This window comes from Brachyistius frenatus, unplaced genomic scaffold (genome assembly GCF_029030835.1).
Source record: "Brachyistius frenatus isolate BFR_SWC_R1_liver_20210118 unplaced genomic scaffold, ASM2903083v1 Contig_289, whole genome shotgun sequence".
NCBI lineage: Eukaryota > Metazoa > Chordata > Actinopteri > Embiotocidae > Brachyistius > Brachyistius frenatus.
Window position 1 is genome coordinate 25073 of NW_027210888.1, and position 24928 is coordinate 50000.

Below are 24928 nucleotides of genomic sequence, written 5' to 3' on the forward strand. Positions count from 1 at the left end.
AGACACTAACCACCCTGAAGTCCAACATGTCCAGCTCCCTGTCTCAAGGCAGTAGGGTCAGCCCACACACACACACACACACACACACACACACACACACACACACACACACACACACACACACACACACACACACACACACACACACACACACACACACACACACACACACACACACACTATAGCCACATGTTTATTTCCCTTCAGTTTCCTTCCTGCTCTGATTGGAGGTTTACTGACTCATCCTGGCCATTAACCCTGTTTTTTTTTAAAAGAATATTTGAGTTAATATTGCTTTGTAGTTATTTTGTGGTCTCTATGACTTGATCCAAAATTCACCAGCAGTACAAAGCTTATTTTTAAATGTAATGAACACAGACCTATCAGATGTGATATGGTATTTTTTATGAGATATTTGGGGGTGGGGAAGGGGGGTTAACCAAACCCTGAAGAAGGGCATTGGGCTGCAGCCCCCCACTGAGCCTGTTATCACGTGACAACGTATGAGACTAATGAAGCTGCATGTTGAGACCTGAGTGGTGTACGTTGGTGGATGTAACAGTAACACTGAGGAGGTTTTAATAACTGTTTTAGTGTTCACTATGGTATATAATCTCTGAAATCTATCTTTACTATTAAAACTCATTTATCTTATCTATATTCTTTATGGCTGTGATGAGTTTGTTGAACCAGAAAATATCTTTCAAATCCAACTCCCCAGAATTCTCTCGAGTGTTTTGCTTGAACAGGAAGTTGTCTTTTCAGGTTTCCTTTAAGTTGGAAGAAAAGCAGTGATCTCGTCAGATGTGTTGTGTCAGTGGAATCCGATGCGTAAGGCTTTGTTCTTCACTGCGGAGAACTTGCTGACGAACACCTTGGAGGCAGCCGGATCCACCAGGTAGCGGTAACACTTGGTGACGGAGGGCGGCGGCTCGGCCAGCGTCACCGACGGCTGCAGCTGCAGGGAGGCGACGGAGGGGGACAGGAAGTGGGAGGCCCGCGTGACGTAATCCACCAGCCGGCGGTACTGCTGCTCCGACAGCCGCTCACGAACACCGTCACCCTGCGGAGGACAGACGCGTGATTACAACTCGGCACCGGATGAAGGAACTCTGCTGCAGGTGGGCCGACCGTGTGCTGTCAGGGACACATGATGGAGCTGCGCTGTGTAAATCATGTTGTCATGCCAACGAAACACAACCGCAGCTCATTTAAAGTGAAAAGAAGTCTCAGACATGGAGGGATCATTTTATGTGGCAACTAATCAACGGAGGTCAGAGGTCACTGCCGCTTTAAGATTCAGGCACTGAGGAGCCGAGCTCAAACGTTTAGGGTGACACGATGAAAACAGATGAGCCCTCTGTGGAGGAAAAACATGACGCTTTAAAGCAGCGGATAAATTACATTCTTTGATTTCCCCGTGACCTCTGCAGCTCCGTTACCGACAGCCTCACCTCGGTGTCGCTGGGGACCGTCTGCTGCTGTAGCGTGAGCGTCAGCTGGCCCGGCTGTCCGGCATCCTGCTGGCACGCCACCTGCAGGAGACAAAAGGTTCCACCGTCACCGGCCGGTCGCGTGACGTGACGTGACGTGTTTCAGGTGCTGGGGAGGATTGTGTGGAAGACGTTTGTCGTGTCTGTGCCTGCTAGTTACCTCTGTGATGGGGAAGGCCTGCTGCTGGGTGTCCTCGCTGAGGCTGACCACGAAGAGCACCTCGGAGGTGAGCAGCAGACAGCCGGCGTGTTCCTGACCCGACCCGCTCACGATGGTCACCTCCAGAGCCATGTGGAGCTCCGGCCGCCCCAGAGACTGCAGCATCTTCCTGCGCTCACACAACACAGCACAGATTCAAACTTTACATTCTAGCAAATCTTTAAAAGAAAAGCCGTTTATCATTTTCAGCTTAATTACACTCGAGATATCCGATGAACGAAGATATCCGATGAACTAACAAAGATATCCGATGAACTAACAAAGATATCCGATGAACTAACAAAGATATCAACTAACAAAGATATCCGATGAACTAACGAAGCTATCCGATGAACTAACGAAGATATCCGATGAACTAACGAAGATATCCGATGAACAAACAAAGATATCTGATGAACTAACAAAGCTATCCGATGAACAAAGATATCCGATGAACAAACAAAGATATCCGATGAACTAACAAAGATATCTGATGAACTAACAAAGATATCTGATGAACTAACAAAGCTATCCGATGAACTAACAAAGATATCCGATGAACAAAGATATCCGATGAACTAACAAAGATATCCGATGAACTAACAAAGATATCCGATGAACTAACAAAGATATCCGATGAACTAACAAAGATATCCGATGAACAAACAAAGCTATCCGATGAACTAACAAAGATATCCGATGAACTAACAAAGATATCTGATGAACAAAGATATCCGATGAACTAACAAAGATATCCGATGAACAAACAAAGCTATCCGATGAACTAACAAAGATATCTGATGAACAAAGATATCCGATGAACTAACAAAGATATCCGATGAACAAACAAAGCTATCCGATGAACTAACAAAGATATCTGATGAACAAAGATATCCGATGAACTAACAAAGATATCTGATGAACTAACAAAGCTATCCGATGAACTAACAAAGATATCTAATGAACAAAGCTATCCGATGAACTAACAAAGATATCTAATGAACAAAGATATCCGATGAACTAACAAAGATATCTGATGAACAAACAAAGATATCTGATGAACTAACAAAGATATCCGATGAACAAAGATATCCGATGAACTAACAAAGATATCTGATGAACTAACAAAGCTATCCGATGAACTAACAAAGATATCTAATGAACAAAGATATCCGATGAACTAACAAAGATATCTAATGAACAAAGATATCCGATGAACTAACAAAGATATCTGATGAACAAACAAAGATATCTGATGAACTAACAAAGATATCCGATGAACAAAGATATCCGATGAACTAACAAAGATATCTGATGAACTAACAAAGATATCCGATGAACAAAGATATCTGATGAACAAACAAAGATATCTGATGAACTAACAAAGCTATCCGATGAACAAAGATATCCGATGAACAAACAAAGATATCCGATGAACTAACAAAGATATCCGATGAACTTACAAAGCTATCCGATGAACTAACAAAGATATCCGATGAACTAACAAAGATATCCGATGAACAAACAAAGATATCTGATGAACTAACAAAGCTATCCGATGAACTAACAAAGATATCCGATGAACAAACAAAGATATCCGATGAACTAACAAAGCTATCCGATGAACTAACAAAGATATCCGATGAACAAAGATATCCGATGAACTAACAAAGATATCCGATGAACTAACAAAGCTATCTGATGAACTAACAAAGATATCCGATGAACTAACAAAGCTATCCGATGAACTAACAAAGCTATCCGATGAACTAACAAAGATATCCGATGAACTAACAAAGATATCCGATGAACTAACAAAGATATCTGATGAACAAAGATATCCGATGAACTAACAAAGATATCCGATGAACAAACAAAGATATCCGATGAACAAAGATATCCGATGAACTAACAAAGATATCTGATGAACTAACAAAGCTATCCGATGAACTAACAAAGATATCCGATGAACTAACAAAGCTATCCGATGAACTAACAAAGATATCCGATGAACTAACAAAGATATCCGATGAACTAACAAAGATATCCGATGAACTAACAAAGATATCTGATGAACTAACAAAGATATCCGATGAACTAACAAAGATATCCGATGAACTAACAAAGCTATCCGATGAACTAACAAAGATATCCGATGAACTAACAAAGATATCCGATGAACTAACAAAGATATCCGATGAACTAACAAAGATATCCGATGAACTAACAAAGATATCCGATGAACAAAGATATCCGATGAACTAACAAAGATATCCGATGAACAAAGATATCCGATGAACTAACAAAGATATCCGATGAACAAACAAAGATATCCGATGAACTAACAAAGCTATCCGATGAACTAACAAAGATATCTGATGAACAAACAAAGATATCCGATGAACAAAGATATCCATGGACTCGTGTTTTTAAGATTTTAGCACCATGTCGTGTGTTAAGACCAAACCGGTCCAGCTAGGATTGGAAGTGCGTGACTATTCATGGTGCTCGGAGCGACCAAAAAGGACCAAAAGAGACCCGACTTCACCTATAACAAGTAGAAACTACATTATATTACATATTATATGACATTCTATGGTCCACTGAGGAGGTGATGTGATAGTTCTAGTGATGAGCAGGGTGTGATGTCATGATGATTTGAGTAGGACTGTTTGGATCTGCTCAGTAGGACCGTTTGGATCTGCTCAGTAGGACCGTTTGGATCTGCTCAGTAGGACCGTTTGGATCTGCTCAGTAGGACCGTTTGGATCTGTTTAGTAGGACCGTTTGGATCTGCTCAGTAGGACCGTTTGGATCTGTCCAGTAGGACCGTTTGGATCTGTTTAGTAGGACCGTTTGGATCTGTTTAGTAGGACCGTTTGGATCTGCTCAGTAGGACCGTTTGGATCTGTTCAGTAGGACCGTTTGGATCTGCTCAGTAGGACCGTTTGGATCTGTCCAGTGGGACCGTTTGGATCTGCTCAGTGTTACTGTGGTCCAGCGGTCTGACCCCGCCGGGTCTGGGCTACCTGTAGTAGTAAAAATGAGGGATGGACCCCTGATGGGAAGCAGTGGGACTCTGAGGCAGGAGCAGCAGCACAGGGGAACATTATCTCAGCAGTCATGCACGTCTTATCTTTCTCTTCATCGTCCTCTAACAGCACAACACACACTCAGCTCAGGGTGATGACAACTGGAGAGGAATGTCCTAAAGAAATATTGAATCTAAATGTTGGACTTTTTCCTGATGGCAGTGGACGGCCGACACCGACCGCTATTAGAAGTAAATATTTGATCGCCATGGAAACCAAACTAAATTGTGGAAAATTCCTTATAAAATGCCATGAATGCTGTTTTTAACCAGCTCCTGATAACCTGCTAGATTCAGAGGCCTCTCATAACTCTTTATGATGATATTAAATGTTCCAGTGAGAACATACTGGAACCTTAGAAACACTGAGATCTGATGCAGCATTGCACCCAAAGGTAACCTGAACAGCTTTCACAAGAACGGTGTTCTCCCTCGGTCCGATGGCACCGGGAAACATCTCTGGACAGACTCACAGTTAAACAACAAGAACAAGTTCTCGCTGGCGGCTCAGGCAGAGTGCTTATAAAAACCTTTTAACATGGCTCGACGAGAACACGGCAGGGCAGGCTGGCTACCATGTGTGGGATCAAGGTCAAACATCTTTCTTTTTTCTTCTTTTTCTGAGAGTAGGTAATGAACCCTCCAAGGTTTTTTTTTTAAACAAAACAGCAGAAATGATGAAGGGTAACGGGGGAAAACGAACAGCAGATCCCGGAGAGAATCCAAGAAAAGCAAAGAAGCCGGGGCGAGAGCAGATGTCCCACTTTTAAAGAAGAGCTGGGCAAATAGGGATGGAGGAGGAAGGGGGGAGGGAGGGTTGTTCATACCAGACATATTTCAGGTGGCTGTTTGGGGCCAGAGCAGACTTCTCTTCTGTAGGCAGGTAAAGCTGTTTAGGAAGCTGCCAGAGTCCGGCTCCATGGAGGATCCCTGTTCAAACAGACGGTCAGTTAACATCACGTACATGCGTGTAAACACTGCAGGACGACATGCAGCTCTTCGACCGCACATTTCATACTCTGGCAAAGAAGAAAAACATTATTAGGGCAGTTCTGTGTGTACATGTCAGCGTGAGTTCATAACCCATGTGCATGTGGTCACTTTTCTTTCAGCCCGGTCGAGCTGTCAGCGGAGCAGCGAGCCAGTGATGTCATCAAGGAGTTCAAACAGCCGTAAATACACTGAGCTTCATTAATGATGTCATCAAGGAGTTCAAACAGCCGTAAATACACTGAGCTTCATTAATGATGTCATCAAGGAGTTCAAACAGCCGTAAATACACTGAGCTTCATTAATGATGTCACTGCAGCAGAGCTCAGCCCCGAGAAACAGAGCTGAGACGATCGACACTATGACGGTCTGTTATTGTCAGACCGAGCAGCAGTGTCCTTGTGTGTGTGTGTGTGTGTGTGTGTGTGTGTGTGTGTGTGTGTGTGTGTGTGTGTGTGTGTGTGTGTGTGTGTTTGTGTGTGTGTGTGTGTGTGTGTGTGTGTGTGTGTGTGTGTGTGTGTGTGTGTGTGTGTGTGTGTGTGTGTGTGTGTGTGTGTGTCAGAGCCAGGCCTCGGGGAGGCCGTCCTGTTATATTGGGCTGTTGACCTCATTGGCAGTTTATATGCTGTAGCCAAGATCTGTTGGTGCCAACACACACCACCCTCAGACCCCCCCCCTCCCACACACACACACACACACACACACACACACACACACACACACACACACACACACACACACACACACACACACACACACACACACACACACACACACACACACACACACATTCCCAATAAAACAAACAACTCCAGAGAACTAAACTGCCTGTATGTACAAGTGTAGTGCATGTATGATTATGATGATGTGTGAATAATCAGGTGTGGACATCGTCAGGAGACACAGCAGGAGACTGTCTGACGTTTCCTCACCTGCAGAAACACTCTGCTTGGTTTACATGAGGAGGCGTTACACACACATCCAGAGGCTACCTGCTCGCTGTGACCGGCTCGGTCCACACATCCAGAGGCTACCTGCTCGCTGTGACCGGCTCGGTCCACACATCCAGAGGCTACCTGCTCGCTGTGACCGGCTCGGTCAATACATGACCCTGCCTCTGTACCGAGGAGCTGGCAGGTGACTGTTTACAGCCCAGCTGACTCCTCCGGGTGACGCTGCACTGCGTATGTGAAAGTAATAAAAAATAAACACTTGGCTCCTGCTGAAAGCTGAGATGAGAGGTTTTACATCCACTGATGGATTTCTGATTGTCCTGACACACCAACTCTGATTCCTACACGTGCTTCTTGGTGCCTAAAGTCACAAATAACACGTATTTACTGAGCCGTGTCAAATGAATGAGACCTTGCTGCATGAACAAACTTCAGTTTGCTGCTGTGATGGTTCTGAGGGGCTCCTGTGTTCCCGACAGCATTTTTCATCTCTACATCACAGATCTTTTACTTTACGTTAAATTAAGAAAAACATTTCAAACACATGTTTGGAACAAAATAACAGAACTTATTTCTAAACATGACAACAACAACATCTCTGTAAGAAAAGCTGATTTATTTTTCTTGAGGTTATTAAACTATCAGTTGTGTTAAAATGAATCAGTCGTTGCTGCTGTCTGTGATGAAACTCACCGTATCCCGTCTGGGAAACCAGTTCAGCTGCTCCTCCGATGGGCTTGGTGAAAACTCCCACAATGCCTTTCCCCACTCCTGATATAACCCCTTTGGCTTTGCTGCCAGCTGAACTCTGCAGCTCCCAGTTCCTCTGGAAGTTCTGCATGGGCTGGTCCACGATGCCGGCTATCGCTCCTGAAAGACCAAAGACAAAACCTTTGTTCTTTAAGGATGCACTTTGTTACATGAACACAAAATCAAAACTTCAAATCACCAACTGTAAAAAACACAGAGTTTAAACCATCTTCATCAGGGGAGCAGAGTTCCACCTCCAGGAATGAGCCCTAGAAACTCCCACAGGAGTTCAGACAGACAATATCTGACTCCTCATTTTATATACGATCGACAGTTCATCTCAGGAATTATAATCCGCTGTAATGCAGAGATGTGAACAGCTGTTTGGTTTCAATGACGATATTCTCTGCATCGCTTTGAGTCTGATTTGAGACAGACGGGTTTTTATGGCCCTCTGGGTGTTTATTGAGTCCCTACTGTGCTGTCTCCACTGCTCTGTCTCATACCTCTGTGTACCTCGGACTGTGTGCCAGTGCACAGACAGATGAAATGTGTGTGTGTGTGTGTGTGTGTGTTTCCATACATATCGAGTGATCTGATGTTGAGGCAGTGAGCTGGCTGACAGACTGCAGGCTCATTTCAAAGACAACAGTAATTCTGGGGATTCACTTTTTACCTGCAATGATTCTTTCTGCTGTCGTCTCACATTGTTCACGACGGTTTACTTTGTGTGACTGACAACATAATTATATTGATGTCTGCTGTTTCTGCCATTTGTGCCGTTTCCCATCTCAAACTGCTCATATTGTGTGAATGAAAACACGACTGTGAGGCAGAAGGAGAGTTTCAGGAACAGGATTAGTTTTAGGACTGAACATTCCTGCAGCGATCAGCTATACTCCTGATTAGGAAACTTACGAAAGCCTCACGTAAAAACAATGAGTGCCTGCGAGGCACTTGAGTCTCGGTGTACGTCTACTCACCCAACAGGCTGATGCCGAGTCGGGACAGTCCCTGTCTCAGTCCGTCCCCGAGGCTCTCCGGGAGCTGTCGCCTCCACTCCTCCTGCCGGGTGTAGTGCTCTTCATCCAGAGACAGACGGTCCATGTTCCTGGCCAGGCTGGTGGCTAAGTTGGTGATGGACGTCAGGGTGCCTGATACAAAGTAAGATCATGAGTTAAGGTCATTTTAAGGCCTCAAATCACAGATTAAAACAAGGAAACTGGAGAAGGAAAGAGGTTCATGATTTCATGACTTTCATGATGAGGTTCATTTTTTTTTAACCTAACTGATCTCATTAATCTGCAAACTGAGTGCTTGAGACTGCAGTAAAATCTGCTGCAGTAACCTGAATGGAAACAAACATACACAGATTGGGAGCATTGGTGTTACCTTTGGAGATGTGTTTCACGAAGGAGCTGGTCCCTCTGGACACCCCGCTGACGAAGGCTCCGGGCCCTCGGGTCAGACCTTCGTACGGCAGGCGGAAGAAGTCGGACACGCCGTTACCGATGCTCCGCACCAGGCTGGCCGGGCTGCCCAGGATCTCCAGAGAGCCCACCACCCAGCCTGAGACACACGGACCAGCACAGCGCAGGGTTGGTGTAAATAATACCACATGCTGTGTATCCAGGTCCTGTTTAAAAGTGTAATCAGTGTAATGCTGAGAGATTTGGCTCATAGTCTCTTTTCATTGTGAAGAGTGATTTTATTACCATGTTGAGAGTCCATCTCCTCAGTGCTACAAGACGTTTAGCACCGGGTCAGTAACAGACCCGCTACCTTTAGTTGTTTCTTTTCAGTTTAGCTTCATTAGAAAAACCTGGACTCAAAGCAAATATTTAAATAAACTGAACTTTAACTGTATTATTTTTGGAGGGAGTCTCAGTGGTGCTATAACAGAGAATTTACAGCACATATCTTATAATCCCACAGTAATGTTTAAGACGGCTGAAATAACTTTTGTAGTTCACAGAAATTAAAGGAAATACATCTGGACCACTTGCTCTGAGGATACATGCCCCTCGAGGAAACTCACTTTCACTGTCTTCTGGTTGCCAAAAGCAATTTGGAGCGGGAGACTCTCAATAAAAACAACTCACAGAGTAACTTACAGAGTATTTGACATCATGATTATATGTTTAACGCTGAGTTAATTTAATCAGCGTTTTTTTTTCCAGCAAAACAAACATCCACAAACCTGCGCGCACATAAACATGTGCATTCCTGCACACAGTCGCACACACTCCTGCATGAAATCATACAAATGCCACAGTGAGATTTACAGCCTCCTACTATCTCACCTCTCTCGTTCAACCATAGAGCCCCCTTCAGATGGCACGGCTCATTGATATTTATGCGCTGACAATTGCATCACAAAAATCAAATAGCCATTTGTGAAGACGCCAGGCCTCGCTCTGGTCTCATTCTCTGTCAATTTGCACTTGAGTGATGGACTCTAATGGTAGGAAACCAACTCCAGTGGGGCCTCGTGGTGGTTTCTGCTTTATGGTCTCCCAGTTGTGGTTTTGGTAAAGCATGAAGTCCTGACAGGAGCTGATGTTTACAGGGCTGAGTCATGCTTTTAAACACACACATACACATACTAGAGTGTATGCAGAGATAGTGTGTGCCTTTTAATGCTCTCCTTCAGGCTTTGCATGTGTACGTGCGACCACGGTACCGTACATCCTCATGTTAATCAGTCCCAGAATGCAATGCTTCCCGGAGCCCCTCTGTCCACGATGACTCAGGAAAGAGGAGAGCGCGGTGAGCTGACGTGTTGAAATACGAGCAGAAATGAGGGCTCTAACGAGAGACAGCGGGAAGGAAGCGTCTGGCCAGAACGGTGATTTCTGATGTGGAAATGACCGGGTTAAAGCAGACCATGTGTGGAGGCTTCCACGAGACAGGAGGACAACTCGGGAGAGGTATGGAGCCGCTACAGGCCCGATGAGTCCGGCTTAGACTCGGTGGCCGTTCACAGATTAACCGTAACGTCCTGCCTACAAACGGAGTGTGAACCATGAGTTATCAGTCAAATTTATCATTAAACAGTAAATTATACCAACGACAGGATGTAAATCTGTCTCAGGCCTCCCGTGGTTCAGGTTTGGCTTCCTGCAGTTTTACTGCACCGTCTGCCACAAAGCACCGGGAGCCCCGTGGGGGCAATCCTTTCACAGCTCCAACATCCTGTTATCCTTCTGCACATGTCTGCTGATGCTGATCAATAGATTTGACAGCTCAAATCTACTGAACATCCTAAATAAAACTCATCTTATACAGATACATAATGTGTGTCTGTGCTGTGACAAGAAATGAGTGTGAATACTGTGTGGCAGCAGGTCAGCTCCATCTACTGCGTACCAGCTCTGAAGAGGGCTCCAGCAGCGTAGTGCATGGCCAGGGCGTGGACCAGCTGCCTGGCTGTGGTGCAGAGCGGCCCCCTCTCAAACAGGGAGAAGGAGAGAGGAGTGTGGTCTGAAGCGATGTAGAGCTTCAGGGAGGCGTGGATGCTGACCAGCAAGTTGACCGGCTGGATGCTCAGCCTCTGCAGCCGCACAGGGTGGACCAGCGCCTGCACCGACTGGAGGACCTGGAGGATGTCGCACAACATGGTGACTAGAAATTATTGTCAGATATCTTCTAACATAAATCAACATCATGATCTCTGTCCTCAACAGTATTAGTTCATCATGATATTCTGGAGGTGCATAAAACCCAACAGTGGATTAATGCAGCCATAATGAGGCTGCATGCTGCTTCCTGGTTCCACTGTGGTAATTAGATGATGATGCAGTGACTAAACTAAAGCCTCCTTATGTTGTGAACTGTGCACCTGTTCAGGGAGGACGGGGCCTGATCCAGGCTTACTGCTCCTCTGGGACTCTGCTGAGGCGAAGGCGCTGTCGGGGATGTAGGTGTGGAACAGGGTCTTGATGTAGTAAACAAACGTGTCTTCCAGGTAGACTCTGGCCGGCTGCAGCTGGAAGGTGACCTGAGGAAGAAACCAAACACACAGCTGTTCTGAGAACTGCTACGTCACAAGTTGTTTTCAGAGAAAATAAAGTGATTAGGACAGCTATATTACCAGGCTCCTACAGATTGTGACAGCTGCTCCACTGCTTTAAGTGTCTGAGGACATTTTTTCTGCCTCTAACAGAAATGAAATCATAAAACAGCTAAATTATAAGACAGTGTTGGAAGACCACCAGTAGGAACTGGAATTAAAGCCGTGTGGTTGCATGTCTCGGCCAACCAGTCAAGTTGCAGTTTAAGTTCACGTCTGTTCAGACTCAAACATGTTGTGAAGACATGTGAGGAGACCTGATGTGTTTACATGCTCGGCCGTTAAATCTGAATCTGACAGAACACAAAGTTGAAGCCACGACAGCAGACGAAGCTTCAAATATAGATGTTGCTGCAAAGAAGACGTTTTGTCCTAATTAGGGAATAAACACAAATGTGTTTTGCGAGGTCATCGTAAGAAAGTCAAAGTTGATGTTTGAGCCACATTTGAATAAATTCCCTCAAGGTGTGTCTGAGATGACGGGACGTATGGAAGACATGAGAGTGAGTCTGTTCATACTTTAAGCTTCATGATGTTTCTGAATTACTGCTGAGACACTGCGAGGTGGCTGCTTACGTTACAACACCTCCTCAGGGTTTAGGGAGGAGTGCTTCGTGTGTCACTGGACACTGAAGGTCATTACAGAGAGAGACGGTGGAAATAAAAAAAGAGAGGAATGAATCCCACCTCCTCCACAGTGCATCTGTCTCCAGCTAGCGTCATCCTCAGCTGCAGAAAGCAGGAGTGTTTGAAGTCCTGCAGCGACTCGGGGGAGTCGGCGGGGTTGGCATTGCTGCTCCACAGAGCCCCCGCTTCAACGCCCCCCCGCTGGTCTTGGCACAGCAGCACGGGGAAGTGGAAACTGGCCCGGTTATACAACTGGTTGTCCACTTGTAGACTAGAGCAGTAGACCTCGATGAGAGAGGCGTCCGACATCAGAGTTGAGACGGGTGCTGCGTCCACGCCGGCGGCACCGGCCGTCTCCGTGGGGAGGGCGGGGGGGCAGGAGTCACGCTGAGGAGCAGCTTGGTTAACGTGAGTCTCAGCAGCTCCACAGAACCGGTGGGACTGGTGATGTCATCACTTAATGACACGCTGGCCTCACTCAGGAGGACTCTGACAGACAGCTTGGAAGACCTGAAAACAAAACACAAAGTATTAATGTGAAAGTCCAATAAAAGCTGCAGAAACCGAGTCCGGTTTTCTCCCATGAAAATAAAGCCGTCAAGGCTGTCAGGAGTTTATTGTCCCCTTTGCAGAATAAGAAGCAAACATTTCCATCTTATTCATGACTAAAGTTTCAACTGCTCATGTGTGATGATTCTGATTATTTGTGGAGGATAATAAGAGACCAAACTCGTCCATCTTGTGCTGATGGTTCATGAATCTCCCACCGGTGCACATTAATAAAATGCTCGTCTGAGGTCATTTGTTTACATTTACCTAATATGTGATTATATTAATATCCTGTTTTGCCAAAATGACAAAGCAGCTATGTGTTGATGTAATGGAATAAAGCTGTAAGTCCATGTTCTACTGTACAGCTAGTTTCACTCAGAGAACACAGGAAGCTTTTATTGCCCTCCTGTGGTGAAAGCGATGCCTGCGCCTTCATGTTGGGACTGTAGGAACCACTGCTGCATGAAAACATGGCTGCTAACAATAATCATGAAGCTAATTGAAGTGAACACAATAAAAGGCAGATACCTCGAGGTTAGGAAGAACAACATGCACGCTTGATTTCTTATGGTTAAAATATGAAGGGAGCATAAAACAAGAAGAATAAAAGGCCTGCCGGTGCACACGTACCTGCTGTGCTGGTTAATTACAGCGTCCACGCTGCCCTCTGCTGCCAGAGACACAACCAGGGTGCCTCTCTCGTACAGCACGTCTACGTAGAGGCAGCCGAAGCCCGGCAGGAACACCACCTGAACAACAACACACATCTGGAGTCAGATACATGAAGACACTCATCTTCGCCGTTTAACATCTCTGAGGAGTTTCACCAACTCACACAAGTTACATGTGTCTCACTTTAACCTCCACCACTCCCGCTTCACACCGATCACACACTCGTGACAAAAGGAAGCACACTTTGCTACGCAGTCATAACAAGTCTGACTTCTGACCTCTGACCCCTACCACAGAGGTCAGACTCAGACCTCACAGTAACCAGAGATACACAACCTCGGCCTCGACCCCAACCACCGCCACCTAGACACAACACCAAACATTACACACACTTAACCTGAGAGGGTCAGGGTCACACACACACACACACACACACACACACACACACACACACACACACACACACACACACACACACACACACACACACACACACACACACACACACACACACACACACACACACTAACAGTGGGATGAAAGTAGTTTGTTGTTGTTAATGATGGAAAACCTCATTTTTGGAAGATTTAAGTGAAAATCAGGGTTGAATATGATTGCAGGTGTTTTGTGTCTGTCTGTTATTAGTCAGACTTCAAACCTGAGATTCATTTTCTTCTATTCAAAAAACATAATGAACCTCATCCCTGGCAGCTGTGATGTCCTGTTCTCGATTGGGCATTAGTAGCAATTAAGAAGTTAAAATCTCAGAGAAAGTACAGAATAATGTGCAGATAAGATCTATTTCAGAGAAATTCAGTTCATTCATTAAAATGACAAATATAAAGTTAACAAATGGACAAGACAAACTGGTGACCTTTTTAAACCTCTTCCCATGTGTGCCGTGTTGTACCTGCGTGCCGGGGCTGTTGATGTCTACGGGGTCGGTCCAGTCGGTGCTGCCGTGGTCGGAGGTGGTTCTCAGCAGCATGGAGGGCAGCATCTCGTTCTGCCTGCACTCGGGGAAACTGGAGAAGTGGTGGTAGAGCTCATGGTGCAGGGAACAGTTAGCAGGCAGAGGACGACAGTGCACCTCAGTCCTCGGAGTTTCTACGAGAGATGAGAGGACGCGGTGAAACTAAAGCATTGTCAGTTAAAGGCTTGTGGTCCAGGTGAAGATAAGAGATGACAGCAGCTACAACTTGTCCTTCCTACCTTTGACATTTTCCTTAAACAGCAGTGGGATAGGACACGTGTTGTGGATCAGCATGCGAGGGCAGGGGTCCTCATTCAGGGTGATGTATGTCACCCCGAGGTGCTCCTGATACGTCAGTGCTATGGCTCTGCACAACACAAATAAAAACATAAATATAGAAACCCATAAATAACGTGTCCACAGCTCCACCCAACCACACTAAGAGCTCACTCATCCACCAACGTGGAGGTGACTTCATTCATTACTTTATGTTCGTGACTCTCAGGACTTTATAGTAGATACCATGTTACCACACATACACTTATTTTCACATTTATCCGTCCATGCAGAGCGGTCCAGTCCGAGGGGAGGAGCTTCTTCCTCCTCTGAGGCTTTGATGTGCGATTGTGTGATATTGCGAGAAAATGTTTACAGTTAATCGATTCACTCACTTTTCCCAACGTCAGAGCCATGAGTTTAACATTTCATGTACTTTATGTGCATATTTTTTTTAATTTTTTTTTTTTTAGATTTTATACACTTTATTAATCCCCGAGGTGAAATGTCTTCACTACAGCAGGGGGGCTCTCAGGGGGGAGCTGCTGCAGCAGGCTGCCACTAGGGCGGCGCCAGGTAACCTGACCTGAGGTGCATGTTTTTGGATGATGGGAGGAAGCCGGAGAACCCGGAGAGAACCCACGCAAGCACAGGGAGAACATGCAAACTCCGCACAGAAAGGCCCAGGACCGGATTCGAACCCAGAACCTTTTTTTTGCTGTGAGGTGACAGTGCTAACCACTGCACCACCGTGACCCCTTTTTGAAAGTAAAGTTTGTCGTCCATCACATGGATGACTAAATTAAGCATGTTGTCCATTTTTTAAAATTTTAATTTAATTTAATTTTATACACTTTATTAGTCCCCGAGGGGATTAATATATATATATAATGTCGATTCCACACCACACTGTGCTTCAAAACATGAAATGTGTGTAAAATGCACAAAAGACATAAATAAATCCAACAGAGGGCGAGTCTCCTCTGTTTCAGTGTATTGATACAAACACAGTGAATGAGTGATGCAGAGCTGGCTGTTCAGTGCATACTGTGTTGTGGGTTACTGAAAGCCTTCCACAAGCTATCGAACTGGGTTTCTCTTGGTGAAGAGCCAAAAAGTTTAAAAAAAAAAGAAGGAAAAGGAGTCTGAGACAAAATAAAAGGATTGATTTCACAAGACGAAGCGAGAGACTGACAGTGGAAATGTTGAGGGCATTTGTCGTCCTGCTTCATCTCCAGCGTTTAACAGAGTGTGACTCGCTGCAGCGCTTCATGTCCGGTGCCAGCCGGGGTTTGGTGCCCTGCTGTAAATGGACTGTCACGGCCAGCAAACCACAAATGTTCTGCTTCACCCACCTGCTGCTCAGGCCACCCCCCGAGTCCGGTTCCCCGGGAACAGACACACTCTGCCGGGGGAAGTCGGGTCGGACGGGAGCGGGGAGGCTCCACGATGCAGATCCAACCCCGGCATCGGGCCTCGGGAACAAGCTGAACACAATGTGTTTGAGGGGCAAAGGGAAGTCCACCGTTCCCTGGACACCGGTTTGGAGGAGGTCCCAGCACGGCACGGAGCACGGCATGGGGAGGGAGGAGTCAGAGACAGGCAGGAGGAACATGGACGTCTCTGGTATCTCACAGGCCTGAGGAGAGGAGGAGAGGAGAGGAGAGAGAGGAGAGAGGAGAGGAGAGGAGAGGAGAGGAGAGGAGAGGAGGAGAGGAGAGGAGAGGAGAGGAGAGGAGAGGAGAGGAGAGGAGAGGAGAGGAGGAGAGGAGAGGAGAGGAGAGGGGAGAGAGGAGAGGAGAGAGGAGAGGAGGAGAGAGAGAGGAGAGGAGAGGAGAGGAGAGGAGAGGAGAGAGAGAGGAGAGAGGAGAGGAGGAGAGAGGAGGTGAGGAGAGGAGAGGAGAGGAGAGGAAGGGGAGTGGAGGAGAGGAGAGGAGGAGAGGAGAGGAAGGAGAAGAGAGGAGAGGAGGAGAGAGGACGTGAGGAGAGGAGAGGAGAGAGAGAGGAGAGGAGAGGAGAGGAGAGGAGAGGAGAGAGGAGAGGAGAGGAGGAGGAGGAGAGAGAGGAGGAGGAGAGGAGAGGAGAGGAGAGGAGAGGAGAGGAAGGAGAGGAGAGGAGGAGAGAGGAGAGGAGAGGAGAGGAGAGGAGAGGAGAGGAGGAGAGGAGGAGAGGAGAGGAGAGAGGAGAGGGAGGAGAGAGAGGAGAGGAGAGGAGAGGAGAGGAGAGGAGAGGAGAGGAGAGGAGAGGAGAGGAGAGGAGAGGAGAGGAGAGGAGAGGAGAGGAGGGGAAAGGGAGTAGAGGAGAGGAGAGAGAGAGAGGAGAGGAGAGGAGGAGAGGAGAGGAGAGGAGGAGAGGAGAGGAGAGGAGAGGAGAGGAGAGAGAGGAGGAGAGGAGAGAGGAGGAGAGGAGGAGGAGAGAGGAGGAGAGGAGAGAGAGGAGAGGAGAGGAGGAGGAGAGAGAGAGGAGGAGAGGAGAGGAGAGAGAGGATGGAGAGAGAGGAGAGGAGAGGAGAGAGAGAGGAGAGGAGAGGAGAGGAGAGGAGGAGAGGGGAGGAGGAGGAGAGGAGAGGAGAGAGAGAGAGGAGAGGAGGAGAGGAGGAGGAGAGGAGAGAGAGAGGAGGAGAGGAGAGGAGGAGAGAGGAGAGGAGAGGAGAGAGAGAGGAGAGGAGGGAGAGGAGAGGAGAGGAGAGGGAGGAGAGGAGAGGAGAGGAGAGGAGAGGAGAGGAGGAGAGAGAGAGAAGAGAGGAGAGGAGGAGAGAGGAGAGGAGGAGAGAGGAGAGGAGAGGAGAGGAGAGGAGAGGAGAGGAGAGGAGAGGAGAGGAGAGGAGAGGAGAGGAGAGGAGAGGAGAGGAGAGGAGAGGAGAGAAAGGGGAGTGGAGGAGAGGAGGAGAGGCAAATAAGAATAAAGGGAAGGAAATGGAGAGAAGTTTCATCAGACAGGAGGATATAAGAAGAAAAGAAGGCCAGAGAAGATGAAATGATTAGAAGAACAGATAGATGGTAAAACCACATTGTTATTGTACTTTATTCTTTCTCCCACTCAGCTCAGCAGTAAATTGGTAGCAGAGAAGCCCTGCTGTGCTGGTTTAGCAGCCAGTGAGCAGTGAGTGGAGGAGGACTACACGGATTAGACTCTAAGCATGATGAATAGAGCAACTAGAAAGGCATTCCTGGCCTTGTTTGTGGTCTGTGTTATTGTTAAGCCCATCGCCCGCTCTCCAGTTTTTTTAAGCTCTTTTTTTCTCAAAGGTTTTTCAGTCAATTAGTGGCAACTGGCAAGCTCTGCCCTCCTTCTATAAGAGGATCTGAAGGCTCGTTAAATGACATCACAACATTGTTGCTCTCTTCGGGGACAAGCAGCAGATGAAAGCAAGAAGGGAAACCTGCATCCAATTCTGGGTGTTTGTCTAATGTCCCTATGAAGTGCCATTGCCACATGGTGAGAACGATGGGGGAGGGGAGGAGGAGGAAGGTAGGGGGGGGGGCATGATCTGATGGAAAACGGCTTGCAACATCCCACTCGTGTGTGTGTGTTATGTGCAGAGGGAATATGTTGTCTGTGTGAAGCTTCAGGAACTTCAGCAGGACAGAGCAGACATGAAGCAGAGGCGCACACACACACACACACACACACACACACACACACACACACACACACACACACACACACACACACACACACACACACACACACACACACACACACACACACACACACACACACACACACATGAAGCTGAAGCTTGGAGATGAAGCTGTGGGCCACAGACTTCTTACTGCTCCACAGTGTTTTGGGATGATAGAAACTGAAACTGAGCAGGTGTTATGACGTATGAAATCTTATTTCTATATGTTTGAGCACTTTGCCAGCAGAAGCAAATGTTTTACGTTCCATAAAGGCGGAGAAACACACCAGAGATTTAGTATTTGTGCGTCACATGTTAGTGCAGTTTGATTGACAGAAGCTCTCGGTTCGTGACGCGTGTTCCCACGTTACCTGGTCGCGGGCTCCCAGAGCGTGCTCGGTGAGCAGCGGCCTGTAGTGGATGGTGTAGGAAGTGTTGTTGACGAGAACGGTTCTGTCCTCAATCTGTAGGATCTGGATGCCGTGTCTCACCACAGATGATACACAGAACTGACACAGCTACAGAGGGAACAACAGACAATGAGCTGTCAGCAGGAAATGATTCAGAAACAACATTTCAGTTCTTCAGAGGTCTGTACATCATCCTCATGTGGTCAGAGACACTAATAAAGTTGTTGTGGTGATTGACTGCACATTGAAAAATGTTTAAAGACTCATTTCACTCTAATTGTCTAACTGTTATCAATTAATAAATTACATTATTACCAAACACTTCTTTCCCACTCCAGCGTTAACGTAAGACTCAGTAACTTTAAATCACTATTTCAAGAGGAACACTTTGTTCCCTCTGTTTTCAGGCTAATAAGAATTTTTTTTTCCAAATTCCTATTGGTTAAGAGATTTAAGACATTACATAATGACATCAACAACAAAATTGCTCAATTAAAATGTTCATCTGTGATGCAGATATGTTGATTAATTTATAGTGCCATTACCAAAGCCTTTGATTTGAGCCTTAACTAGTATATGACTGATTGTTTTCTGGTTGTATTTGTGTGCATTTTGTTCAAGCTCAATGTCAAAAATGTAGTTTTTGTTCTCCAACTTGTTTGCTCAGAAACACAACATTTAACTTTGTTCTTCTAAGTGAGTAAACCGTTGGGTATAAATTGTAGTTTGGCTTGGTGTTAAAAAGCTGTTGATTATTAAAAATAGCAGAAAACCACCATGTAACTCAATAAATACAAGAAAAGCTACAACATTCTCAGTTAAAAACATCTCTGGATAAACATGTCGGGACTTTTGTTGAGGATCCAATAAACCACTTTCACTGTCTGAAGTTCAGCTCTTCAAAGTTCATCACATCAGGGATGTATGTTCGAAAAGCTTTTAAGCGTGATCTCCGTCACCTTCTGCCTGCCAGGGAAGGCTCCCAGGGTGATGTCGGCTTCTACGTATCCCTCCTCATCCAGAGTGACCACCTCTGAGCTGGAGCCCTCCTTCCATCGAGGAGAGGTCAGGTCGTGGACCAGTTTCAGTGCCGTGGACTTGTGGACGGTGTTGGTGTGGGCCCAGTAGATACCGATCTGGAAGGCTTCCTGGATGAGGGGGAGGATGAAGGATGAGAGGCAGAGGTTAAAGCCCTGTCACTCAAGTCAGGTGACATTTACAATTAAAGCGGACTGTATTTGATTGCATTTTGGAAACATGCTACGGTTAGCTGTGGCTTCGCTCCCAACAACTCAACTCAGTCTCCTTGCGTAGCATTTCAAATCAGCCTGGCAGCGCAGGAGTACATAACGTCCATTACTGCTGGCTGTGTTAGGATGACATAATTTAAGTGCCCCACAGATGCTTAAGTGAGACACTGATTGTTCATCTGGCTCAGCAGCATGATGAAACATGCTGATCAAAACACCAGCCTTCTCCTATTAAAGCCATCGGCTCTGAGAGCTGCAGCCGAGCACTGTCTTCTCTCCATCTGCTGTGCCATGGTAAATAGCAGGGCGCTATGGAAACAATGCTTTATTTGTTTCTATTTCACAGGCTATTACACATTTACTACTTTTTATTTTGTTGCTTTGTGCTGAACCGTATTAGCACTTGTTCTTTGATACACTGCCTACCCGCTTAGCCCTGGGTTACTGACAGAGATCTGTGTGTGTGTGTGTGTGTGTGTGTGTGTGTGTGTGTGTGTGTGTGTGTGTGTGTGTGTGTGTGTGTGTGTGTGTGTGTGTGTGTGTGTGTGTGTGTGTGTGTGCGGTGTGTGTTGTGTTCCACAGGGGGAAAACCATCTGCAGAATACTTCTTCTGATCTCAGAAGCAGTGAGAGGACATGCCTGCAGTATACGGTGACAGAGCTTGGCTGCAGCTGAAGACTCCGGCTGGGAATATTGTTGTAATGCAACTCTGCTGAATGATCTCAGGTTTTGTGCTTATTAGTCGGGACTGAAACGAGAAAAGAACTGCTTTCGTAATGATGGCTGTAATGCCACGAAAAGACATCCAGGCCCTGATGTAAAGACAAAATATATCTTCAGTACAATATTAAGATCATTAAAGATCATGATGTAACAGATTTTGGAAAGTACTCTCTTGTTCATGTCTCAGGATCAGAATTAGTTTTACTGGTGAAGAGCTCTTTACTCAACAGAGTTCTGTTCTGATGTGAATGTGTTTCCTGCATGGTGTTGTAGAAAAAGGAGTGTTAGTACTTTATAAGAAATGGCATAAGAACATGATGACCAGTATACTCCATGTATTTTGCTGCTGATTCTCATCTGTTGCGCTGAAGGAAAATGTCTCAACACTTGATCTCATCTTGATTTGAGCTCGAAGGCTACAATTTATTACCGTAATAATTGGAGGTGTGGAGTTTAGAGGACGTGGACATTTAGCTAGTGGGGGATATCAAGTAAAACATGCTACATTGTGGGAAATGTAGGATAAAGATTTTTAGATTTGGGATTGAATGTCAGGATCCTCTGCAGCTTCCATTTTGAGATCTCTTAATGCATCTACCTTGAAGTTGGGGGGGACGATGACCTTGCCAGCTGGTATCTGCAGGATGATGGTCTCCCCCTCAAACAGCCAGAGGTCCCACTGGGAGTCGTTGGCCAGCAGGGCCCAGGGGAGCAGCTCCACCAGCAGCGTGTTCAGACCGGACTTCCAGCAGGATAACTTCACCTGCATGGGACTGTCCCACTGGGCCAGTGGCTCCAGCACCAACCTGTGGGGAGACAACACACAACTCTAGAAAGGCCTCCAGTTGCACCCGAGGATGAAGAATGGGATTCAGGGACAAACACCCTTTGACAGATGTAGAGAAGTGATCCAGGTCAACAGACTGAGACAGTTCTGGTCTTTACTGTGCAATTGCACTGCGGTACCTTCTGGGAACTACACCTGCAACCTGACAGTGTTAATGCCTTGCTCAAACCAACTCTATCCAGAGGGCTGCTCCACACTAGAGATGAGCAGTCTACTCATACACATAGACACACAAACAGCTACACAGCTACCTGCCATACAGCATTGATATAAAACCATTATAATCAGATCAGTTAGGTAATAAAACTCATTTATGCTCATTCACCACGATTAAAGACATCATTTCCTGTCTGGTGATTTCATTTTACACTCTACCAACCATAGAGCAGCATGTGGGCTTAAACATCAGTTCAAAGGTGTTGTGTATAAACAGATCATTCTCATACTGTTATACTGTGTAGACCACTAATGCTTTGACAGGAGTCACACAGGCAAAACAAATACAGAGAAAGAAATGGTCCGCAAACAAGTTATGCAACACAAACAGATCGAGAGAGGAGTCGACGAGGCATCTGGGATCACACATGGGCATGTTGAGACACAGACAGAAACACACAACCATTTTTCCACCAATTCTCAGACCAAGCAGTCATTTCACGCCAATCGTGGTCTTGTGAGCTCTAAACAGAGCTGAGAGCCAGAAGAGAGCCAAACAAACAGCTCTCAGACTTACTCTGAAGTTAAAAGCCATCAAAAGCGACCCGGTGTTCCCTCTCCCACAGCGCCGCCTGGACTCTGCTCAACCGACCAACCTGCCATCCAACACTCGTCACCAACCCAAAGACTCCCTGCTGTGAAACGGGACCAGAAAAGCTTCTCTTTACCATTTACTGCTGTTTATGCTGGTGTGAGCAGTTAAAGAGGCCACTGACCTCCAAGCTGAGGACAGCGAAGTGCACAGCTCATAAATCATCTCACAGAGCTCACAAAAAGGTAATTGAAAGAAATGTGCTCAGCAGCTTCTGTCAAAAAACACGCACGCACGCACGCACGCACGCACGCACGCACACACACACACACACACACACACACACACATACACACACACACACTAACCCCAACCACTACAAGATGTTTGTTTAATGATTGTGGAGGTGCCTCACTGCCATTAAAAATCCGACAGAGAAAGAAAATAACATTTTACCACTTTCAACTTCCTCTGCCCCCTTTAACACACAATATTTACACACTCCCTGCCAAGGAGCTCAGTAGGTTTGGTTTCTCCACTGTGCCAGGGAGACTGAACACTCTTTCCAAGCGGCAAACTCCATCACTGTTATCAACATTAAGGAAAAATATACAAATTAAACTGTGGCTTTCACTTGCAGTCCAAGTCTTGAGTGTGTTTGGAGATAGTAATCAGTGCTATTAATCCTCTAATGACACTTTTTCCTCTTTTTTTCCCCGACGTTCCTTCAAAGTAGCAGAATCCTGGGTTTCAGACAAACTACCACTCTGTATGATGGGAAATGTGCTTCGGTCTCAGCTTCATCTCACAGGGAGGAAAGAAAGCAGAGAAACTCTCCACGAGACGCACTGGGTGACTTTCAAAGGTGAGCAATGTGTGTATGTAACACAATGTTGTGAGTGTGTATACACATGTGCTGGGCTACAATCTGTGTGTGTGTTTGCATATGTATGGAGAGCAGAGAGAGCCAGGCAACCACAGGCAGACATATGGCCCACATGTCCAGCAGATCCGCTGGGACTCCGTTCCCTGGAGCCCGCGGGGGAACATGTGGCCACGTCTTCTGACGCTGCTATCAAGATGTGACAAAAGATGATTCCCAGAGTGACATTTGCGGACAGATTCACATGTGTGTGCTGCCTGGTGGTGTACGTAAAGTCATGCATGGGCCACATATACACACATACACATACATACAGTACACACACAGCAGGCTGTGTAAATCTGTGCCAAGCTTTAACTGGAAGCAAGGCCCTGTGACTTGTGTGAGAAAGTGCGACTGTGACAGAGTGACAGAAATATCCGGTCTGTGGGGACAGCGGAGGGATGGCTGCTGACGTCTGATGCATGGCTTTGCATTGTCTTTGCAGTTTTATTATGTGAACAAAGAGTTTGCAATAAAGAGAAGTTCCCTCATTAAAGGATCGCTTGCACAACTTTGTGCATTGAGGAGGAATGCTGTCAGAAGCTTACTATTAGAAAACACACTGGTGGTCTTGATGAAAACTGTGTTATGAAGTCATAGTTTGAATGCTCGCCGCAGAAGAGCTATAATAAAGATAAAAAACGAAGTGACTTATTGGAGGAGATCATGAGGTACCGTAGAGTCTTGGGGGGTGAATCTTTGTGGATTCATGATGTTATGATCTGACTTATAACTTTCATTATGTTTCAGTATTTCTCCGAAGGGCTTTGCCAGTGCCTGTGAATGTGAGTGCACACGAGCTTTTCAAGATTTGTTTCTTAGTCTTCTTGAACAACCAAGAAAGTAACAAAAAAAAAAAAAAAAGCGCATTTACTGAGAAAGATAAGCATGAATTTCCCACCTAAAAAGGAGGCGGTCTGTCTAAATGCAGAGCAGTCCTGGGAGTACCTGTCGGTGTCTTTAGTGAGGTACGGCCATGGAGGCTGAGCGGAGGCCTTCGGACCGGAGAAATCAGCCAGGACGTGTTCCGGGTTGTCCTCATTTCCAGCCTTGGTCACTATCTGCTTGATCAAGCTGGTGGAGATGGGTACAGCACAGTGGGACGCTTCTTCGTCCTCCCTGAGGGACAAAGCACAGAATCAACATCATTACAGATTTCTGCAACAAGACCTGAGACGTGTGTTCATTTGTCTACACGAGGAAACAGATCCCATGCAGCAGATACACAGTACTCTGATTCCTAAACATGTCATCTCTCTCTGAGAGTCTGCACCTCCTCCTGCCAAGGAGGAACTGGATCTGCTGACTTCACTTCCCTTGATTATCTGCTCTACATGGTGGAGCATTTGAGAAGTGATTGCTTGAAATGAGAGTCTGGTTGTAAAACACTGCTGTGTGCTTTTTCCGCAAATCTGGCTTAGAAGCATGTTTACTTATTTCATGCCAGAAACAATTCCACTATACTTTTTATTTCACTATAAAACAAGACATCTCTTGACAGCAGCTGACTATTCCCATTGTTCTTCTCAGTACAGTCAAAGTGACCGTAAACTCCACTTTTACCCTGAAACCTTGAAGCCCGTTGAAGCTGCCTTTTGTTATGGATTTCTTCTCATGACATTCAGTCTCACCTTACAAACACTGATTCACAAAGATCACAGAAAAAGCTAAACGGCAGTATATAATCCTATTGGATACCTCCGCCCCAGACACTGGTCAATTATGGCTCTGCAAGATGAAGAAAAAAGAACT

The 24928-nt window shown here is 46.0% G+C and overlaps 1 protein-coding gene across 1 annotated transcript in view; it reads right to left on the reverse strand.

Moving 5' to 3' along the window:
* Window positions 1–95: 95 nt before the first annotated feature.
* The window catches only part of LOC138635076 (intermembrane lipid transfer protein VPS13B-like), a 317362-nt gene continuing 292529 nt past the window's right edge, over window positions 96–24928 (reverse strand). The window contains 19 exon segments of the mRNA XM_069722388.1: window positions 96–1063; window positions 1455–1535; window positions 1654–1822; window positions 5611–5713; window positions 7420–7596; window positions 8460–8630; window positions 8869–9045; window positions 10846–11074; window positions 11318–11476; window positions 12236–12549; window positions 12552–12685; window positions 13358–13476; window positions 14310–14506; window positions 14612–14739; window positions 16004–16287; window positions 18645–18791; window positions 19643–19831; window positions 21255–21462; window positions 24125–24295. Coding sequence (XP_069578489.1) covers window positions 815–1063; window positions 1455–1535; window positions 1654–1822; window positions 5611–5713; window positions 7420–7596; window positions 8460–8630; window positions 8869–9045; window positions 10846–11074; window positions 11318–11476; window positions 12236–12549; window positions 12552–12685; window positions 13358–13476; window positions 14310–14506; window positions 14612–14739; window positions 16004–16287; window positions 18645–18791; window positions 19643–19831; window positions 21255–21462; window positions 24125–24295 — 3406 coding nt within the window. The 3' untranslated portion in view covers window positions 96–814.